This window comes from Scomber scombrus, chromosome 20 (genome assembly GCF_963691925.1).
Source record: "Scomber scombrus chromosome 20, fScoSco1.1, whole genome shotgun sequence".
In the NCBI taxonomy this organism is placed as follows: Eukaryota; Metazoa; Chordata; class Actinopteri; order Scombriformes; family Scombridae; genus Scomber; species Scomber scombrus.
The window spans coordinates 4,959,803-4,978,822 of NC_084989.1; the positions used below are offsets into that span (position 1 = coordinate 4,959,803).

At 41.7% G+C, this 19,020-nt stretch overlaps 1 protein-coding gene across 1 annotated transcript in view; it reads left to right on the forward strand.

The window, feature by feature from the left end:
- Window positions 1-2,633: 2,633 nt before the first annotated feature.
- gfod1 (glucose-fructose oxidoreductase domain containing 1) overlaps window positions 2,634-19,020 on the forward strand; it is a 28,954-nt gene continuing 12,567 nt past the window's right edge. Inside the window, exon 1 of the mRNA XM_062441135.1 lies at window positions 2,634-3,495. Within this exon, the coding sequence (XP_062297119.1) occupies window positions 3,243-3,495 (253 nt within the window). The 5' untranslated portion in view covers window positions 2,634-3,242. The remainder of the gene's footprint in view (window positions 3,496-19,020) is intronic.

Consider the following 19,020-nt stretch of genomic DNA (forward strand, 5'->3'; position numbering starts at 1 on the left):
CAAATATTCACAGCATGTATTTTGTACCATGTATACACACATGGGCATGTGCAATACTGCAATCATACTGTTACTGCTAGAATACTATTATGATTTATTACTGTAACATACCTATTGATTGACTAGGATTTTATAGATTGACTTTATTTACTTATGATTTTATTGATTGATTGTATTGACTTTGACTTTGGTTATACTGATTGATTGACTTGGCACTGCATTCATAGTTATTTATTTATTTCTATTGAGCTGCTGCTAATGGGTTAGGGTTAGGGTTCTTATGCAATGACAATAAACGTATCGATCTTATCTTGGTGCATTTTGGTGCATTTGGTGCATTTTTGATAAAACATCATAGTTTGGGTTTAAACTGTTTGGCTCAGGTGAGATCTTTGTTGTCATGGTTACAATAACAACCATGTAGGGGAGCAATGGTAGTCATGGCTAAAAGAAACATTGACTGTTGTTTGGATGTTTTTCAGCTGACTAGTTATCGCTGCAGCTGCAAAAAGGCGTTATGTCTTTAACATATGATGTTGCTGTTGGAATTGCTTTTAATATTTTCCTTATGGCTGCACCACTTTGTTTCTATATTAGTGAGGACAACACTGAGGGCTGATTTCAGTCACTTTGTTAAAGGTGTAAAGGGACCTCAGTTCTAACCTTCATCATGGTTATAATTGTAGTTTTCATCCTGCATGTCCTAACTACAAAAAAGAAGGCCTTTGGAGTGTTTTACCTCTTAAAAATGCATTAAGTTAATGAGAAAAGATGATACTCCTGTATGATGTATTACAATAAAAAAAAGCTGAACTTGCTTTAATATACAAAAATATAATATACAATAATATACAAAAGTGTTCTCTTCAGAAACCCCCCTGTGCAGGTGTTTGGTACAGTCCAAGCTGGAGCCATATAACACTTATCATGTCATCAGTGACATTTGTTGGCTGTAAAATGAAAGGAAAGTTACCTTTAATTTAAGCATCAATGAGACAGAAGGTGATATTAAATCACAATGTAAGGGTTGGAGGAATATGATATTACCAGTTTGTAGTTTTTGACAGTGTCTGACAGCTGCTCAGGTAGAAGGTCAGTACTTACATCACCTGCTTTGAAAGGATCCTGAGTGATTCCACAGTGTGTGAGGCGTCTGCTCTGATAAACTCTACAGAAGCAGATGATGTGTGGAGCAGTGCGGCACACAGCGGACTCACAGATGATGAAATTCAAATCCTTTCTTCACTTCAAAGGCTCCTTATCCCCGCTGCACAATCCACAGCAGCTGAACTCTATCATATCTTAAACCCGGCAAATGAAGTCTTCCCCTGTCTTGTTGGATCCTATCAGATTGTGTTACGTGACTCTATGAAGCATGCAGGGTGCAGTATGAGGTTGTGGGGGTTCACTTCTCTGTGCAGCAGAGTGAGTGAAGCTGGACAGGTTTGTAGGCTGTAGTGAAAGTGGATTCTTAATGAGCCGCGTCTGCTGGAAATACAGGCAACATTCTATACCCAGAAGAGAGGAGAGAACCGCACGTATCACAGCTGCTCAGAAGGTGACTGAATAACTGCATGAGAAGTAGGAGAATAGCAGAGTGCAATATTTTTGATCATTCACAAGTATGTAGAAATATCACCTCTGAAAACAGCTCAGAAACAGCACATAATATAGAGCAGCAGTCATATGTTTAGACATGCTTTCTCATTCAAGGTAATGGGAATATGTGTTGAACCTGTATAATATAATGATAATGAACACACACTATGAGTCCCTAATAGGAATATTACAGGGATTTGTAATAGTGTTGTTTATTTCTGCCTATCAGCTGTGTGCATTGTTATTTATGTTGTTTTTTGTGTGCTTTAAACATTTGACTTGACACTTTCTTTGTTGCCCATGAATATTCAGACATTAGTTGGAATGTGTTGTTGTTGTTTTTGTTGTTGTTGTTGTTGTTGTTGCAGTAGTATCATCCCCTCACTGCTCAGTGGGCCAGTCTGCTTTATTCTGTCCAGAACCTGAAGGGTTAAACATGGGAGGAGAGAGGAGTGAGAAGCTGCGTCAAGTGACAGGAAAAGACAGGAAGTTGCCCAAGATTTCCATTAAAATAAAAGTAGATGGTTTTTTCCTCTTCCAACTCCTCCTCCTCCTCCTCCTCCTACTACTACTACTACTACTACTAATAATAATAATCATGATATCAATTAGAAAAAATAACACACGTACACATACAAATAAGTATAACTGGATCTAAGCACCACAATACATTTCACAAGTGAAAACCCACCAACACAGTGTTCAGAGAGTACATCGCTGATTAGTATGAAGGACAAAAAAGTAGCTTACTCATCAATAAATAAATAGTGAAGTACATCATAATGAAACTAACATGACATACTGGGGCCCCTGGGGTCCAAAAAGAACAAACTAGTGAGAGGAACATCATAGCAGAGATACATGAAATGAAAACTTTTTCATCTCAAAAATATTAGTTATAGTTAAAGGCGCTTATTTAAACAGAAACATGACGTCATCAGGAATAAATGAATTTAAAAATTGCAACCTAAGGGATTTCTATAGTAACATCAGATAATGATATCCGGTGTCAATGCAGCTTTTATTTTGAAAACTATATGCATTTGTCACTTCCGGTGAGTGATTCTAACTTACCAGCAGGTCTGAGCTGTAACATCAATAGCAGCCTTCTTCAGCATAATAGCGCTGCAGCCGCTGCGGGATCCTCCGGGGAGCAGACAGTAAGGTGACGGCTGAGTCTCTATCAACCTGCCGTCACATGCAGCTCATCTCTGCCTCTCTTTTATTCCTCCTCGCTTTATTTGGAAGAGAAGGGCCTGTTTTAAAAGAGGAGAGAAAACCAAACCCTGCAGGAGGTGACATGCCCTTCACTGGTTTGCGCAGTCAGTGCGCTGATCGCTGTCAGACGGTGGACGAGGTAAAGATCGGAATGGTGTATTTGAATTTGTCTTAACACACAGGAAGCTTGGTTGTGTTTTATATCTGTGTTTTTGGATTATTCACCGGGAGGAAATAACGATTTTAAAAGCGGGATCGCAGAGCCGGATGACGGGGGGAATGCAGCACAGCGGGTGTTTGGCTGCAGGTGGATGGCCAACCTGACGGGCAGCGCTGGCTTCATCCGGACCTCTGAAAACAAACTGAAAACCAAACAATAACAACATTAACAATAAGAGACCAAATTAAACTAATCAACCCGAGCCATGCTTCCAGGGGTCGGTGTGTTCGGCACCAGCCTGACCGCCAGGGTGATCATCCCTCTGCTGAAGAATGAGGGCTTCGCTGTCAAAGCTCTGTGGGGCCGGACGCAGGAGGAGGCGGAGGAGTTGGCCAAGGAGATGAATGTACCGTTTTACACCAACCGGATCGACGATGTGCTGCTGCATCAGGACGTAGATCTAGTGTGCATCAACCTGCCTCCGCCTCTAACGCGGCAGATAGCAGTCAAAACACTGGGTGAGTCCTGCTGCTGCTGCTGCTGATGATGATGGGTGGGTGGGATGGATGGATGCTGCGGCCCTGGTATATGTGTGTGTGTGTGTGTGTGTGTGTGTGTGTGTGTGTGTGTGTGTGTGTGTGTGTGTGTGCGTGCGTGCGTGCGTGCGTGCGTGCGTGTGTGTGTGTGGCTGCTGCTGCTGACAGACAAGCCACTGACACCTTTACTTGTTAACTTTGTGGGTTTGTTGCAGCAGCAGTGGAGCACACAGGAGTTTAGTGTATAGGTGAGGTTAGGGAGAAGGGTTTATTCATGCCATGAGCAGCTCCATTCAGCTCTCCTTTATGAATCTGACCTCTTGTCTGACCTCTGTGAGGCCGCTGCTGTCGGACCTTTCTTTCTTCTCTGTGCAGTAGTTGTGAAGCTCATTGTATAATCTTTCAAATCTTACAGGATGTCTGGGTGTGTGGTAAACCTAAGCGAGGGGACTCCCCACCTTTAACAAAGCACCTGGTCAAATACTAAACTGAACCTGCGTTAGTGAAAGTGACAGACTCAGGAGCCCAGAGAGAGGTAACACAAAGAGAGGCTGTTCTAGTTTTGAAATCTGGAGCAATGCAGCTTATTTTAGAGATCACATTCAGGAGGTTGCGGAGCGGCTGTGAAAGAATGGCGGAGAGGGTGCTGAGCTGTACCCCACACTGGCTTTATTTACCCCCGGTGTTTGGCAGCAGGGCTCAGCTCAGCTGGCAGGAAGCTCTAATAGGTCAGGTTTGTGAGTGAGAAACTAATGGATCCAAAGATGCTTAACAGCCAGGGAGGAGCTGCATCTCAGCTTCAAAACTAGACAATACAGTAAGGCTGCAATTATCATATCAGTCTTTTAGTGTTATTAGTCTATAAAACACAACACGCAGAGGCTAAGATGATGTCTTGATGTTTGATTATCTGCCAGAACAGCCGGAAACTGAACTATTAGATTGACAGATCTAACCTCAGGGTCCATTCAGTAGCTGTCATCACATGGCAGGTGGAGTTTGGCCCGTTGCCATGGAAATTGTAGGTGTTCAAATTTCCATCTTTTAAAGGACGTGTCGGCTGTTGACAATGCAACGTCACCACAAGGTCCACGCGGTAGCTGTTCCGAAGCTTTTGAACACATTACATGATCTTCATCAGTGCTGAAGAAGATCATCGTCAGTCCACTTGTGAAAATTTGAGGGGGGGGTGGGGGGCTGTTTCTCTAATGTCAATGTCAATCACCTTCACGTCACTCGTCACGCTGCCGGGGAGCTGAGCGACCTGACAGCAACAGGAGCGACTGCATTATCACTGGCTCTGAGTGTGTGTGTGTGTGTGTGTGTGTGTGTGTGTGTGTGTGTGTGTGTGTGTGTGTGTGTGTGTGTCATACAGAGATGAAGGGATGGAGGGAAGAGCAGTTTGAGATGAGGGGGGCGTGGGATTGGTAGGGGGGAGGACATGGAATACGTCCTGTGATTGGACTGGACTGCTGAGCTGCTTTTGACTTTGGCTGAATGTCATGGTATGTTTTTTGATCTTAGGTGTCACCTTCATGTTGGAGGGTTAAAGGGATGGAGAGTCAAGCCTCTAAGAGCATGTGATCTTTAATTGACACCAGTTCCTCATAATTAGCCAGTTAAGTTTGAATTGGAAGGGTCAGATATGGCGTCGGGCCGTGACCTGCAGGATTCAGGTGTGAGTCTCAGGGGGCCCACCCTCACATCGCCGTGGTCGAGAGCGTCCATAAAGCAACGTGACTCCCAGTGTAAACATGTAACTTCTGCCTCGGCATCCCAGCGCGGAGAGATAAGGCCACTGTGGCTCCATTCATTCCCACACTGCTGCCTTGTTTGCTCGCTCGCTGGCTTCAGTGAATTCTGTGGAGTGGCAGCGTGAGCTAACAAGAGGGATAGGCCAGACGTACAGTGGACAGTGTTTGTTTATACCGTGTCTACACTAATGTAAATACATACTGTACATGCACATGCTTTAAATCATGGATTAACATGTGCATACCTTCTCTGTTGGTTAGTGGATTAACTCAAATGTATGGAACTTCCCTTTCCACATGTTACAGTGTTACAGTATGAAGTTTGCACAAGACTGCTGATCCCGAGCCATAATCTCTAATCGTGTCCCAGTGAACTTGACTCAACGTGCTTACACACAGCCAGCGCGTCTTGTCAATGGCCATTCTTTCTCTTTTCCTCTGGGCTCATTTCCTTGCAGCCGGATCCTTTCCACCCACTTCTCTCTCTCTCTCTCTCTCTCTCTCTCTCTCTCTCTTCTCAAGCCTGCCTTCACCCAGCCAAGTCTGGGCCCGATCCTATTAGCATGTTTGTTGGATAACAAACAGAAAACGGTGTTTGCAAATGGTGCGAAACCCACGGCTTGGATGATCAAACCGTGTCAGGATACAGTATGTGCTTACGAGAACTGCACCTAGAGTAGTGAGGGATATACAGTAGCACTTAGGTCATTTAAATGGAGGTAAATCTATATGTTAATGTATCCATGACTATATCAGTATCATGTACTCTGTTGTTCTGATAGTTCATCTTCTCCATTGGTGAATTTGCTAATTATTTAGTCATTAAATGATTCATGATTTAGTCCAAAAAATGTCATAAAATGCCCACTTAAGACCTAAAAGTGACATCTTCTAATTGCTTGTTTTGTCCGAACCATTAATCCAAACCCCCAAAGATAAACTCCACATGTAGACAGTAGACACAGGGTTGTGTTGCTGTGAATTTTTAAAAATATATCTGTGTGATTATCTGAAGTTACTTGTAATTTCAGCGTCTTGCATCATTACAATGCATGACATCTCTAAGGAAATTCTTGCGCAGCCCTCATGGCCCGCTCTGTGTGTGTGTGTGTGTGTGTGTCTGTGTGTGTGTGTGTGTGTGTGTAAGGCAGCAAACTAACTTCCTCTTCTGCCCGGGTGTGTGAGCTGATAGTGATCTCCCTGTCACCCTGCGGCTGGCTTATTGCTTACCTCACGAGCTAAGTTCATAAGTGTGATCAGACTCCTTCAATGTGTGAAGACCATTGTTTTTTTTGTCTTTACATATTTATATATACAGTTTTAGTCCATTTTAATTTGAGATTGACCTTTTCTCTTCCAAAGAACACCAAGAAAAAAAAAGTCGTTGGACGAAGAGAATTTAACGCTAACCATAGGAACAATGGAAAATGGAAAAACACTGGTACAACATGCTCCACGTGTGGTTCAGGTTTAACCCGAGTAGGTTTGTCCCCTCAATCCAGTAAAGTCACTGTCATTACAGCAAACCAGTCCATCTTGTTTAGCAGCATCTCTCCTTCCACAGGGATTTCTTTCACTGTTTTTTTCCTCTCTTTTCTCTCTTTCTCTCACTACTATGGCATTCCTGAGGCGTCTGATGTCACTCAGGCTCCTTCGGTGTGTATTGGGAAGCTGCAGGAGAGGGAACGTCACAACTTTTCCTTTCTACGCGCACACAAACACCGGCCCGCTTTTCTAAGATGGACAGGCGCGCGAGCTTCAAGCATTTCTCGGCCATCGGCTTGTGAAAGTGCGATTACTTAAGCAGCAAGGAGCGGCTGAATCCGTCTGTTTATTCAGATCCATTGGAATACATTAGCATTTTTCAGCAGGAGGAATTCAGACAGGCTGCTGTGTATATCAAAACCTCATATAAGATGCATTTTAGTGTGGTAGATGGCAAGTTTCTCAGTAATTAAGTTCTGTTGTAGAATTAGTCATGATGTTTTTTTAGAGTGGCTTTAAACAGCATCTCTTTAATGTTTTAACAGCTGTAGGCTTATCTTAGGATCAAGGCTTGTGGAAATATGCAAAAAATATGGAAGATGGACATTCAGATGTATGTGGAATAATTTGATTTCTCAAGCATCCCCTTATAAATATTAAAACATGTATCCAGCTTCAGTGAGGATGAGAGTGACACATTTCCCTCAGTAGAAAATATGCTTAATGCTGCTTTAATCAATATTTTTATATTAACAATGGATCAAATGACTGTGTGTAATGTGATAGGTCGCTCACAGTGATGAATCCGCATCAGATTATCACACAGTTCTGCCCTGTGTCTTTAAACTCATTGTTTTGGTTTTACAGCTTGCAAATGTACTGTTTTAATAGTTGGTGGAAACCAAAACAGAGCTAAAAGGAGAGTAAGAGTTGGACTTACATTCTCCATATGGCCAGATATTTGACTCTAAATGAATGCTAATGTTTCATACTTGTCTGCTGTATGTGTAAATAGGCTGTTAGTTAACACATCCGCCATGTTAACTTGTTTACAGTTCCTCGTCTTGCCTTCAAATGACCACAGGCTAAATTAATGCAGGTTTAAGAATAGCTTAAATGTTTATTCCTGGCCTTTGAAAGAGTAGCTTGAAAAAACATATTACCTCAAGGTCCACTTACTAGCTTTTTCTGGAGCTTCCAACTTTACACAGTCTTCCTTATTAGATGGAGTTTGCTCAGTTGTCATGGAGATAGTACAGTTGTCATCAAGGGATTCAACTATGGAAGTTACTAACTCAGTTATCATGAGCAGTCTCCATGACAACTGGGCTGAGGAACATTGAGATGTGGTTGAAAGCTCCGGAATAATCTATGATGTGAACGTCGGTAAAGAATATATTAGAATGTAAAGTGTATTTTTGGATGTCCAAAAATGATGTTGGATGCTCTTACTCATTGCAATTTCCTAAAAGCCCTAGATTATGTCATCAAACAACACTCCCAAACCAAAAGTTCAATTTAGTATCATAAAAAGACAATGAAAAGTAGTCAATTCTAACCCTTACTGTGGATCTGTAACTCATATAATATCATACATCAACTTACAGGTCATTTTTGTGCTGCTGTGTTGTGTGCATGTGTGCAGATGCTGAGAGGGAATCTGAGAGCTGTAACACGAGCAAGAGTTTCAGGTGCTTTCTGTCCCTTTGTGTAGTTCTGGTTTGAGGGTGGGAGGAGGAAGTGGTGAGATACTGTAGAAGGCCTTCAGCTCAACTCTGTACCAACCGTTATAGTAGTAGCAGCGGTGAATGTAGCGGTGAATGTAGCAGTGAATGTAGCAGTGAATGGCCCTTTATGACGTCTGTGTAAAATCCCCTTTTCTTGTTGCTTATGTATATATTTGTGAAATTCAACAAATTCTGTCACAACATTGAGTAAAAGTGGAATCTTCATCAAAGCCACAAGGAAGTTAAAAAGGTCAAGCAGGACTGCATACTGCAATAACGACTACTGAAGAGGAAACTGACTACATCTTAGTGTTTAGTCTACAAAACAATAGCAGTCTGATTACTCATAATGAAAGTACGTCAGGATCAGTTCATACTGTTTAAACCAGATGCATTTCTCAGTGTGTGTCATACAGAAATCAAACAGCAGCTGAAAGGCTTCCTCAAACTTTTTATAAACTATATCCAGAATGAGTCTGATCTCTCTCATGCTGGTGATAGAAGCTATCAGGTATCAGGTCAGCGTGTGCAGAGCCGCACACCAGACGCTTGCTCATCCCTGCTGACTGGACCAGACTGCGCGATCTAAGAATAGCATCTAACGCTCATCATACTCCAACAATATTTTGAAGCACAGTAGCCGTTTGGGTAATTACCCATCCCCCCATCGACTCATAGACTTTTGTAACCCTCAAGCTGCACTAAGCAACCTACTTACATGAACAAAGAGTCAAATGACTATGTTTAATGTGAAAGGGGTTGGCTATGTGTGAAAACGCCCTAGGGCTTTATCACCACCTCTGCTCTTCTTTTCAGCGTTTTTTATCCTTTTTTTTGCCTTGGCTTTACTGTTTTGATTGAGTCTCACTGCTCTCATCACTTATCAACCTAATATCTCGACCCGCCAGACAGCTGTTTTCATCAAAACGTTTTGATAAACTGACATGCACATTATTTGTCTAGTACCAAACTGCAAAAACAATTAGTGGTTAGCCGGTGAACATAGTGGAGCATTTAGCAGCCAAGGAGCCAGTTATTTCCTTCAGTGGTTGGTGGAGACCAAAGGAGGAGAGTTAATGTTGGACTTCTGGCTACATTCACCAGGTGATCAGAAACATGACTTATATATGAATTGCTGTATGTGTAAATAAACAAGACTCTCACCATAATAACTTAATAAGGTAGTTGTATGTTGTTTTCTGCTTGTTGTGCTGCCCCCAAGTGACCAAAAAGGCTTAAAGATACTTGCGCGTCAGATGGTTTGTTACACAGTCGTCCTTGGAAACTGTTAAGACAAGGGCAGGCAAAAAATACTTATACGGTGGATGAATCATCTGTCTATCATCGTCTGTTCTCGCTGTCGTTAAACATAAACCACGCTCAAAGCTGCCAGTAGTTCCTCACAAGATTTTGATTGGTCTGAACCACTGTTGGTGCGGCCACGAGCACGTAACTTTAAGTTAGACAAGATGGATTCTGGCGTGATCTTGTGATTTCACGAATCCAGCTGCCTTCCAAGGTAAAAAAGATACTACCTAATTTTTATTACAGTGTAATGCCCCAGAATTCCTAACCAGCTCCCTTTTGGTGTTTTGAAACTCAGCTTGAACACTGTTGGGAGCTGTAACAAAATCAGAAAGGGTGTCTTTAATTTGCCTCAGGCCTGACTATGATGTTGCCTGGCCTAACGAAATTAAATGGCACTTTTAATTAGCTCGGCTAGGTTGGCATACGAGGCTGGCTTCCTTGAGATGAGTGTATCTTGACAGCCTGGCCGTCGTGGAATCTTTAAATTAGGTTATGAAACTCTGTATTTTAACCTCTACCCTAATGAGAAACCTCCTGTGATTAGCTGTCATGTGTTCACATAGGAAAGCAGCCCTGGAACACTGATTCAAGACCTGTCGGCAGTCATTAAATAAATATTTTTATTATTAAGTGCAGAAGGTTCACAGTAGAGTCTAATGCTGTTAATGTGTTATTTATATGTCTTTTACATGTCCTTCAACAGCAACTGTGTATACATGACTAACTGAGAGAAAGCTGACAGGTTGTAATACCCAGCAGTGAGCAGAATAAGATGTTTTCAGTGACTTCATAACCTGATTAAAATACCACGTTTATGATTTATTTCAGTGTCTTATAATCAAGATGAGAGCTTGTCTGGGACAGAGTGAACAGCACATGACGTCTGCATGAGTTGTTCTTTTTATGTTGACGTGTATTATAGTAAAAGTACACGAGCACACTGATGAGCTCTCAGACACCTGCTCTGAAGGGTCACCCAAAGGCATAGGGCTATTTATAACCTGACTGCAAAGGGCAAGCAGGCGTCGTCATAAATGCACGTTCTCACCACTGATGCTGTTACGCAACTGCACTTCCGACCAGTGATGAGTTTTTTGGCAGCCCACTGAACTTTTTTTTAAAGAGGTAGTGACCCCAAAATGTACAAACTGTTTTACAGTGACCCTAGAAGGTTCAGAAAGTTATAATTAATCTCTTGCTAATGTTTTCACTGATTCCCACGAGACGTTACTTTTTGTTAACGTTCTTCTGACCTCTGTTTGTTTGTCCTGCATTATAGAAAAGAGGGAGTAGCTAGTGTTAGCTGTCTCTATTTCATGGGTCCAGTTGTAGTGATATTGTGACTGTCAAACTCACAGTTCTGTAACCTGAGCACTTCAAATCACAACACGGAGCAACGTAGGGACCGTCCAAATCACTGATTCAACAAAGCAGTGGCTAAAATCGTCAGTCCCCAAGATCTTAAGTGCCAGTATACTGCCACACATATATTACACCAATAGAAGTTAAAGGTGTAGTGTGTACGATTTAGTGGCATCTAGTGATTAGGTTGCATATTACAATCAACTGAATAACCATCCCCTCACACTCCCCTTCCAAGCACGTAGGAGAACCTAGGATGGCCGTGAAAGTCACGAAAAAAGTGATAGTCCCTCTCTAGAGCCAGTGTTTGGTCTGTTCATTGTAAGGTAACAAAAACACAATGATTCTTTAGATGATTTTTAGGTGATTATACACTAATTGAAACATACTTATGAATATTATACTCCATTTCTTCCAAGTCCGTTAAGCTAGATGCCACTCAATTCTACACAGTGCACCTTTTTAACTCCAGTTCAACTTTAATAAGGAATACATACATAGCAACATTTCACTATGACATTACATTAGCGAGATGAGGCAAGAAACTGCAAGGCTATCTATGCTCTTTAAACCTTTAATTTAACGATGACTCACCCAACTTAAAGTAAACAAGCTTAACAAGACTTTTCAAGCAGCCTGAAAAGCCGCATCACCTTTCTTTCAGTGTGACTTCTCTTGCATTCATCAGTTTGATGGATTTGGGCCTTTGGGTTGAGTGGCTTTGGTCCAGCCGAATGAACAAACCTCTTAGACGGAGTCAACCAGGAGAATGTCACAGATAGAGAGGTACGCTGCCATTCCCAGGCTTTCTTTCTCGGTGTCAGAGCTTGTTTTTCTTTTTCACCATGAGTTTCCCACTGGTTCACGTTCATGTTCTCCTGGACGTTCCATTAACATGCTAATGACGGCCTGAGAGTGTGTGTGTGTGTGTGTGAATGAGTGTACGAGAGAGAGGAAGAGACGACGAGGAGCGCCGATGAAGAATAGGGCAGAGAAAGCTCGTCTTCCTGTGAAATTGCCTTTGTGTGTCAGATGAATGGCTGAACGGGGGAGGCTCTTTCAGGCCGCCGCCACGCTGCGCTGACAAGTGAGCATTCCTGAAGAAAACAGGGAAAGTAGAAGATCTCGCCATCCCCGCCCCCTCAAAGTCCAGATTTTCTTCTTCTGCATGGACCTATAAGGAACTGTTGTGTGGTAACCTTTGGGTGCAGGCTTTGGTTGAGGAATCACATTGTATTAATAAATCCAAGGGTGAGAGAGAGGGCGAGCTTTTGATATGGAATTATTTCCATTACATTTAAAGGATGGGATTGGAGGCAGGCTTTGAATGTTGAATAATTCTGCATTATTTAACTGGAGTCTTCTTTTTTAGCAGTGGAATGGAAGGAAGGCTTTCAGCAGTTATCTGCTCTGTGTGAAGTGCTTAAAGCCGACAAGAATTACAACATTTCCACAACTTCTGAACCTCATGACAAAAAACTGCTTGGAAATGATGACTGTGAAGTTTCACCAACTGAGATTAGAGTTATGACCAGATAATAGAGCAGGCTTATATGGTTGAGATCAGAATCATAATATCAATGTGGATATATTCCGATGTCGATATAAAGATGGGTGGAAAATGAAGAGAAAAATCAACTTTTGCCTGAGGCGTTGGGTGAACGAGTCTTCAGAATATTCATCTGGTGTTTGGATGGTTGTGCACAGAGATAATGCTGAATTCAAGCGACACAATAACAGCCCATTAAAGGCCTAAATTGTGTCAGAAAATTAGTTCTTTCATAGAAAAAGACAACCAACACAGAATTTGTGATGTGTACAGACAAAAAGGACCAATAGAAGCCCAGAGCACCACATGGTGAATAATGGAATTCTTTTCCAGTTGATTACAGTGAACCTGTAATCATTTGACCATCACCTTTGATCAGGACTATTTCACTAAATTGATCCCATCTGTGAATGTGACTTCAAACTCTACACACATATGTATGCTGCCTACCTCACCCTGTTTCTAGCATCTGGGACATCTCAAAAGGCAGAAATATCACGTAGTTAGATCCGGTTGTAACAAATCCCATACTGTTGGTGTTCAGTTGGGTTTGAGATCTGGTGACTGTGAAGGTTGTAGAATATGACCGACATTCATCAAATTCATCAAGCCACTCAATGAGTATCTGTACTATATATCTCCAGTCAATCCAATCACTTATTTGGTTTGCTCCCTTTATTTGTCACCCATCCTATCATCTTGACAAGTTCAATGTATAACGGTATGTCAAAAGTGATGTTTAAAGCGATGGCCTGTGCTCATCTGTTGTGTTTTACATGAGACCAACTCTTCATACTGTACATCTGTGTGACAATAGCATGAAATCACATGATAGTAACACGACTCAGCTGTAATTCATTCAAGTTAAAAATTTGTTTTAGCATATAAGGAAGTTTTCCAGGGTTTTCAGCCACATCAGAAGTTGGAATTTGTTGTTGTCATGGTGATGATTTAGTTATCATGTGACCTATCTGGTAGTGTAACTTTTAGCGATAGATGACTGCTGTGTTATCGCATGACTTAAATTCCATACTTAGATCACATGATGAAGAAGTATCACCATGGTAACTTGTGGCTGAAAGCTAGAGGAAATTTTCCAGGAAGTTGACCTTGTGGTTTTTTTTGTTTGTTTTTTTGTCAAACAGCTATTTCCAAAATAAATGATGAATGGAATATTAAAATAATGCCAAACCCTACCAGTACCAATAACTTACTCTCATAGTTTTGCTTGTATTTTTGCTGTTCTTCATCAGTGTAGTTATTACAGAGCATCATGTTACAGCACGCAGAGTATTAACTCACATACTTGATGATTTTCCACCCTAAAATATTTCACTGTTGAGACCATTGAAACACACCCATTTACTGAGCTACCATGAAAAACAGCTGGCATTGAAACAGAGGAGAGATACCTGCATGATCAGCTGTGGTGCAATATTTTCATCCTGCACAAACACATCAAGTAGTGTGCTTCTACTGACATGTTGTGTATTTTCCATTGCTGTCAGGCTCCTCTCATCATTTTATACATTGTGTTGATGACCGGTGTGTCACGAACCTTAACTGGCTCTTTATATTCTGTCCTCTGCGTATACTGTGTATTCCCAAGATGAAGCTGTTCCATAATAGGGTTGCTCAGATGTCCTTTATGTGCCAGTGTTCACGAATAGGCCTGTCTGTGTTGCTTAATTGGTCATAAGGGACTGAGGACAAGAGGCAGCAGCACATATGAGAGCAGGGAAGCGGACGTACTGTCAGTCAGAGCTTCTGATGGAGAGGCGCGTGGCTTTGTACTTCCTCTGGGACCGACAGTGTTACTACAGTGTGTTCTGAGCGTAGGTTTCAGGTATTGGGGCTTTTTCAGGTTAGATTTCAATGATCTGAGAGGTAATCTAACATTCATTGACAAAGTTTTAAACAGCAGAGTGAAGGGTTATATAGCTTTAAAAGCAGCTGCGACAGGAAGTGATATTTTGGTGAACCGCAGTGAAGTGTGTCTCGCTTCCTGTTGTGTGTGTGTGCAGAGGAGGAAAATAGCATGTGTTTGTGTGCAATTGAGGAGTCTTCTCAATCACGTCCTGCTAAGGAGATGCAGAAATATAACCCTCTACCGTTACCCTCATGTGCGAGCGAATATAATCTACTCTCCAAGAGGGAGATGAATGAAATGCTGAGCAGGTTTTGCCTCTAAAGAAAGATGCAGCCACCCTTCTCGCTATCTCTCCATTTCTAGAATTTCCACTTGGTTTCATGTTACTAAACAGTTTATATCTCTTTCCGTCCTTCTTATTTTGGACACAAAGAGCTTCCAGCCTGTTCTCATTCATGACTCAGTCATACTGGAGTATAGGGATAAGAATATTCCCTCCACTGACTCAACGCACCAGTCAGTTAGTCAGCCACAGGGATATGATGAGGCACAGGCCTATCCCCCAGTAGAAATGAATAATGCTTGTTTGAAATAGAACCAATATCCTGGAAAAGAAAAAAAAGGACATTTCTGCAGGTACATGTTTCAATACTTTTGGAAATACTTTCAGTATGATTATGGGCTGTGAAACCAAAACAATGAGCTGAAAAACACTAAAATACTCCATAGAGTTAGGTGATAATTCTCTATGGATTCAACACAACCAGTGACCTCTCTCATATTACACAAAGTCATCAGATCAATAGTAATGATTCAAATATTGATTAGTGCAGCTTTTGGTACAGAGCTGGAGTGGTTAAGTTGAGCATAAAGATAGGAGCGAGTTGAAATACCTACCAACATCTCCTAACCTCACTAGGTAATATTTATCTTGCTTTTTAAAATCTATACACAAAAATAAATGTTATGAGTTCAATGTGTTGTCATTCTAAGCATACAGCAGCTGGGTGCAGTGACTGTGTTCTCATAGTGAAATCAGCAGGTTTGAAACAGGGACCGATCCCTAAACGTATTGCTCACTAAGCATATTTAGCAACTTCAGCTACAGCCAGAGACACCACACAGGAGCATTAAGTGGAAGGATAAACAGTTATTTGTTAAGAAAATAGTTCCAAGCACGGTAACGCAACCTAAAACCACAAATTGCTGTTGTTGCGTTTTGGTTCTGATTCACCCAAACAAGACACAACATGTTAATCAGTGATCTTTAAGTTTGGGGAGGGCCAAGATTCCAGCTTTACTGTATGTTCAGATATGAGAGTGGTATCCATGTTCTCATCCTCTTCATTTTGCAGAGAATCCAACATACAACTTAAGATGCATATGTAAAACGTAAAATGACTCTCCATAAATAAACAGTGCATAAGTTACAAAGCTGATGTTAGTCCATATGGCAGGTGTTGGGTGTCCGCTGTCACAGTATGTTAATGAGAGTCCATATCAGATTATCTTGGAAACATGCAAATGTGTGATTCTGCATACAGTAGAGGACGAGGTTTATCTACTCAGCTATTCAAATCCACAAAGGCCGCTATAAACCTGAGTGGATTTCTTAGAATGACAGATGTGTCACGGTTGTGTGCGTCAGCGATGATACATATCTGAGTCTCTGAGGAGACTGGCTGGTGGTACACTCCACCGCTCCACTGATATCGCAGCATTGTTGTAATATGTGTCTGAGTTAAGCCTCACAGTGACTCTGCTGTCTAAAGGGAGTGTGGATATATTTTTCTGCTACATTTGTTTGTTTGTTATCCGCGCAGTCTTTGCAGAAACGCTTTGCATTTTCCACTTTGTTTATCTCACACCCCAGAGGAGCCTCACATAAATGAATCATTGTATCCGTGCCCTGTCTGCTGTTACCCAGCCAAGGAGAGTTATATCCTCCAAAGCGGTTACGAGACAGCCGGCCAAATCTAATTGTGGCAAAAACAAATGGCCAAAAAAAGGTATGAAAGGCGGTATTTCAACTCGTCGTGTCGTCTCAAAGGGGAGGAATGTGTTGGTAGTTAAGAGGTCATCGCAGTTGATTTATGTAACGTCATTGTTGATCTCACTCTCATCGCGTTAGTGATTCACAGCCTCGGACTGCAAACCCTTTAGACTATTGTGTCATGTCCCAGTAGTCACATTGTGATTGTGCTGATTGTCCAGCAAAGATTGTTTACAGAGGGAGGAAACGCTGTTTCCCCTTAACTATGATATAACTGACCCTAAACAGTACATGTGATATTAATCAGGTTCATGGGTGTTACATGCTGCACTTGATCTTCATAGGTCCACTTAGCTTAGCACAACTTCCTTAGTTATGCTTACTTATGACGTTAGGTGTTTGCTAAATAGAGATTTATACATCACTAATTAAAGTGTGTCACGCCATAAACCCTACTTCTTATGTAGAAACGAGCTGTTACTAAATATTTAGCTGCCACGTGTATCTGTAAATAGTTGACTGAACCCACTGTCAAAAATAATGTCAGTCTGCTAATATATGGCCTGTTTAGATCATTATATGGTCAACACATCTGACCTGACATTTGATCAAGATGTTTTATGATGTATACAAATGAATCTGTAGTTTAATTTATTGCATTTGTATTCGGCTGTTACGTTAGCTTATGATGCTAAAGTAACTCCAATTGCTCTTGATAAAATGGCATTACAGATGATTCATAGACTGTAGGGTTAAGTATATGCTACTATGTTTCTCGCTAAGACATTCTAAGATGTTTTAATGGTGCAACCTTCACTAGTTTGAAACAATCTGTAGTTAAGTTTAGATTACTGTCTACGTCTTTGGCTGTTACGTTGGACATTACGGATGTTTCATAGCAACAAATGTACACATTACTGTTATATATTGATATGTGCTACTGTGTTTCTTTCGAAGACATTCCAAGATGTTTTAACGGTGTACCGTGTTCACCAATTTGAAACTAAATATAGTCTTTGGCTGTTACGTTAGCTTACGATGCTACAGTGACAGTACAGCTGCTTTTGATAGAATGGCATTACAGATGTTTCATAGCAACCAGTTTACACGTTACTGTTGTATATTAATATGCTACTATGTTTCTTGTAAAGATAATCCAAGATGTTTTAATTGAGCAACCTGTTCACCAGTTTGAAACTATCTGTAGTTAAGTTTAAAATACTGTCTATGTCTTTGGCTGTAGCGTTAGCTTATGAAGCTATAGTGACTGTAAGATTGCTTTTGATAGAATAGCATTATTTCATAGCAATCAATTTACACATGACTGTTATATACTAATATATGCTGTTATGTTTCTTGCTAAAACATTCTAAGAGGTTTTAATGGTGTAATCTGTTCACCAGTTTGAATTTAGCTTGTTATTACTTAGAACATCTGAAGGATTTCCGCACACTGTCACAAACTGGCTCCAAATTCAATCTGTCCTCCATTTCCCTCTTCTCCTTCCCGCTCGCTCCTCTTTTCCTCTCTTGACCTAGGTGTCAGGCAGAGAGAGACAGAGAAAGAGAGAGAGAGAGGGGTGTCAGGGGGCGTCATCACCATGACAACAATCCAGATTCAACCAAGCATCAGTGTGTATTCTCTCCTCCCCTCCTCCCCTCTTTTCACTGAATTAAAGAGGGAAGTTCATCTGTCGCTCTTTAGATCTGCAGCGGCCCTGACAGAGAGGCAGATAATCGTGGAGCCTCCGTGGCACACAGCTGTTGAGGAGGAGCGTCTTTTTCCCCCGTGGTGAACGCGATTCACTGAAGATGTCTCCATCCATTAGTTTGTGCCCCAAGTCACCCTGCTGCCCGTGTGCCTCAGGACATTAATGGTTATTAATGTGCGCTTGCTGTCTTTTATTACCGCGTCGGCTCATGGTACAAGTGTTTTTCCTTCCCCTGTATCGTGTCAGCGGTGGTTCTGAGGTATCGTCTATGCATGCTAAATCTTCTAGCTGCAGGCTGTAAACGTCGCCCTCGACATTGTTAGATTAAATTCAAAAGGCAGAATTTCCTCTTTATTCTTCTCCTTGTGCTCTCTGTCAGAGTATGGAGGTAATAAGCTTAAGAGTCAACTGAATAACTGCCAAGTGCAGTGAGTCATGTGCTCCGTACAAGACCTGTTTGTGTCGATGTATAGCACTCATGGCTGTGTGTATGGATCAACTATACAAGTAGCTTGAAGTCATCTGTAACTGTTTGCTCCCTGCCGCTCATTAGCATTCTGAGCTCCCGCCCGTCACCTCTTTCTTTCACTCCTCTGCGGCCTCGTCCGACACAAAGATGCCCTTTATGGCCCCCGACAGAAGCCGCCAGAAAAGAGGGGTCGAGACCACCTCACGTTTTCCCAACTGGCATCTCCTCACCCAAGTCCTCACCTCTTACTGAGTTCAACTACGGCTGAAACAGGGGCCT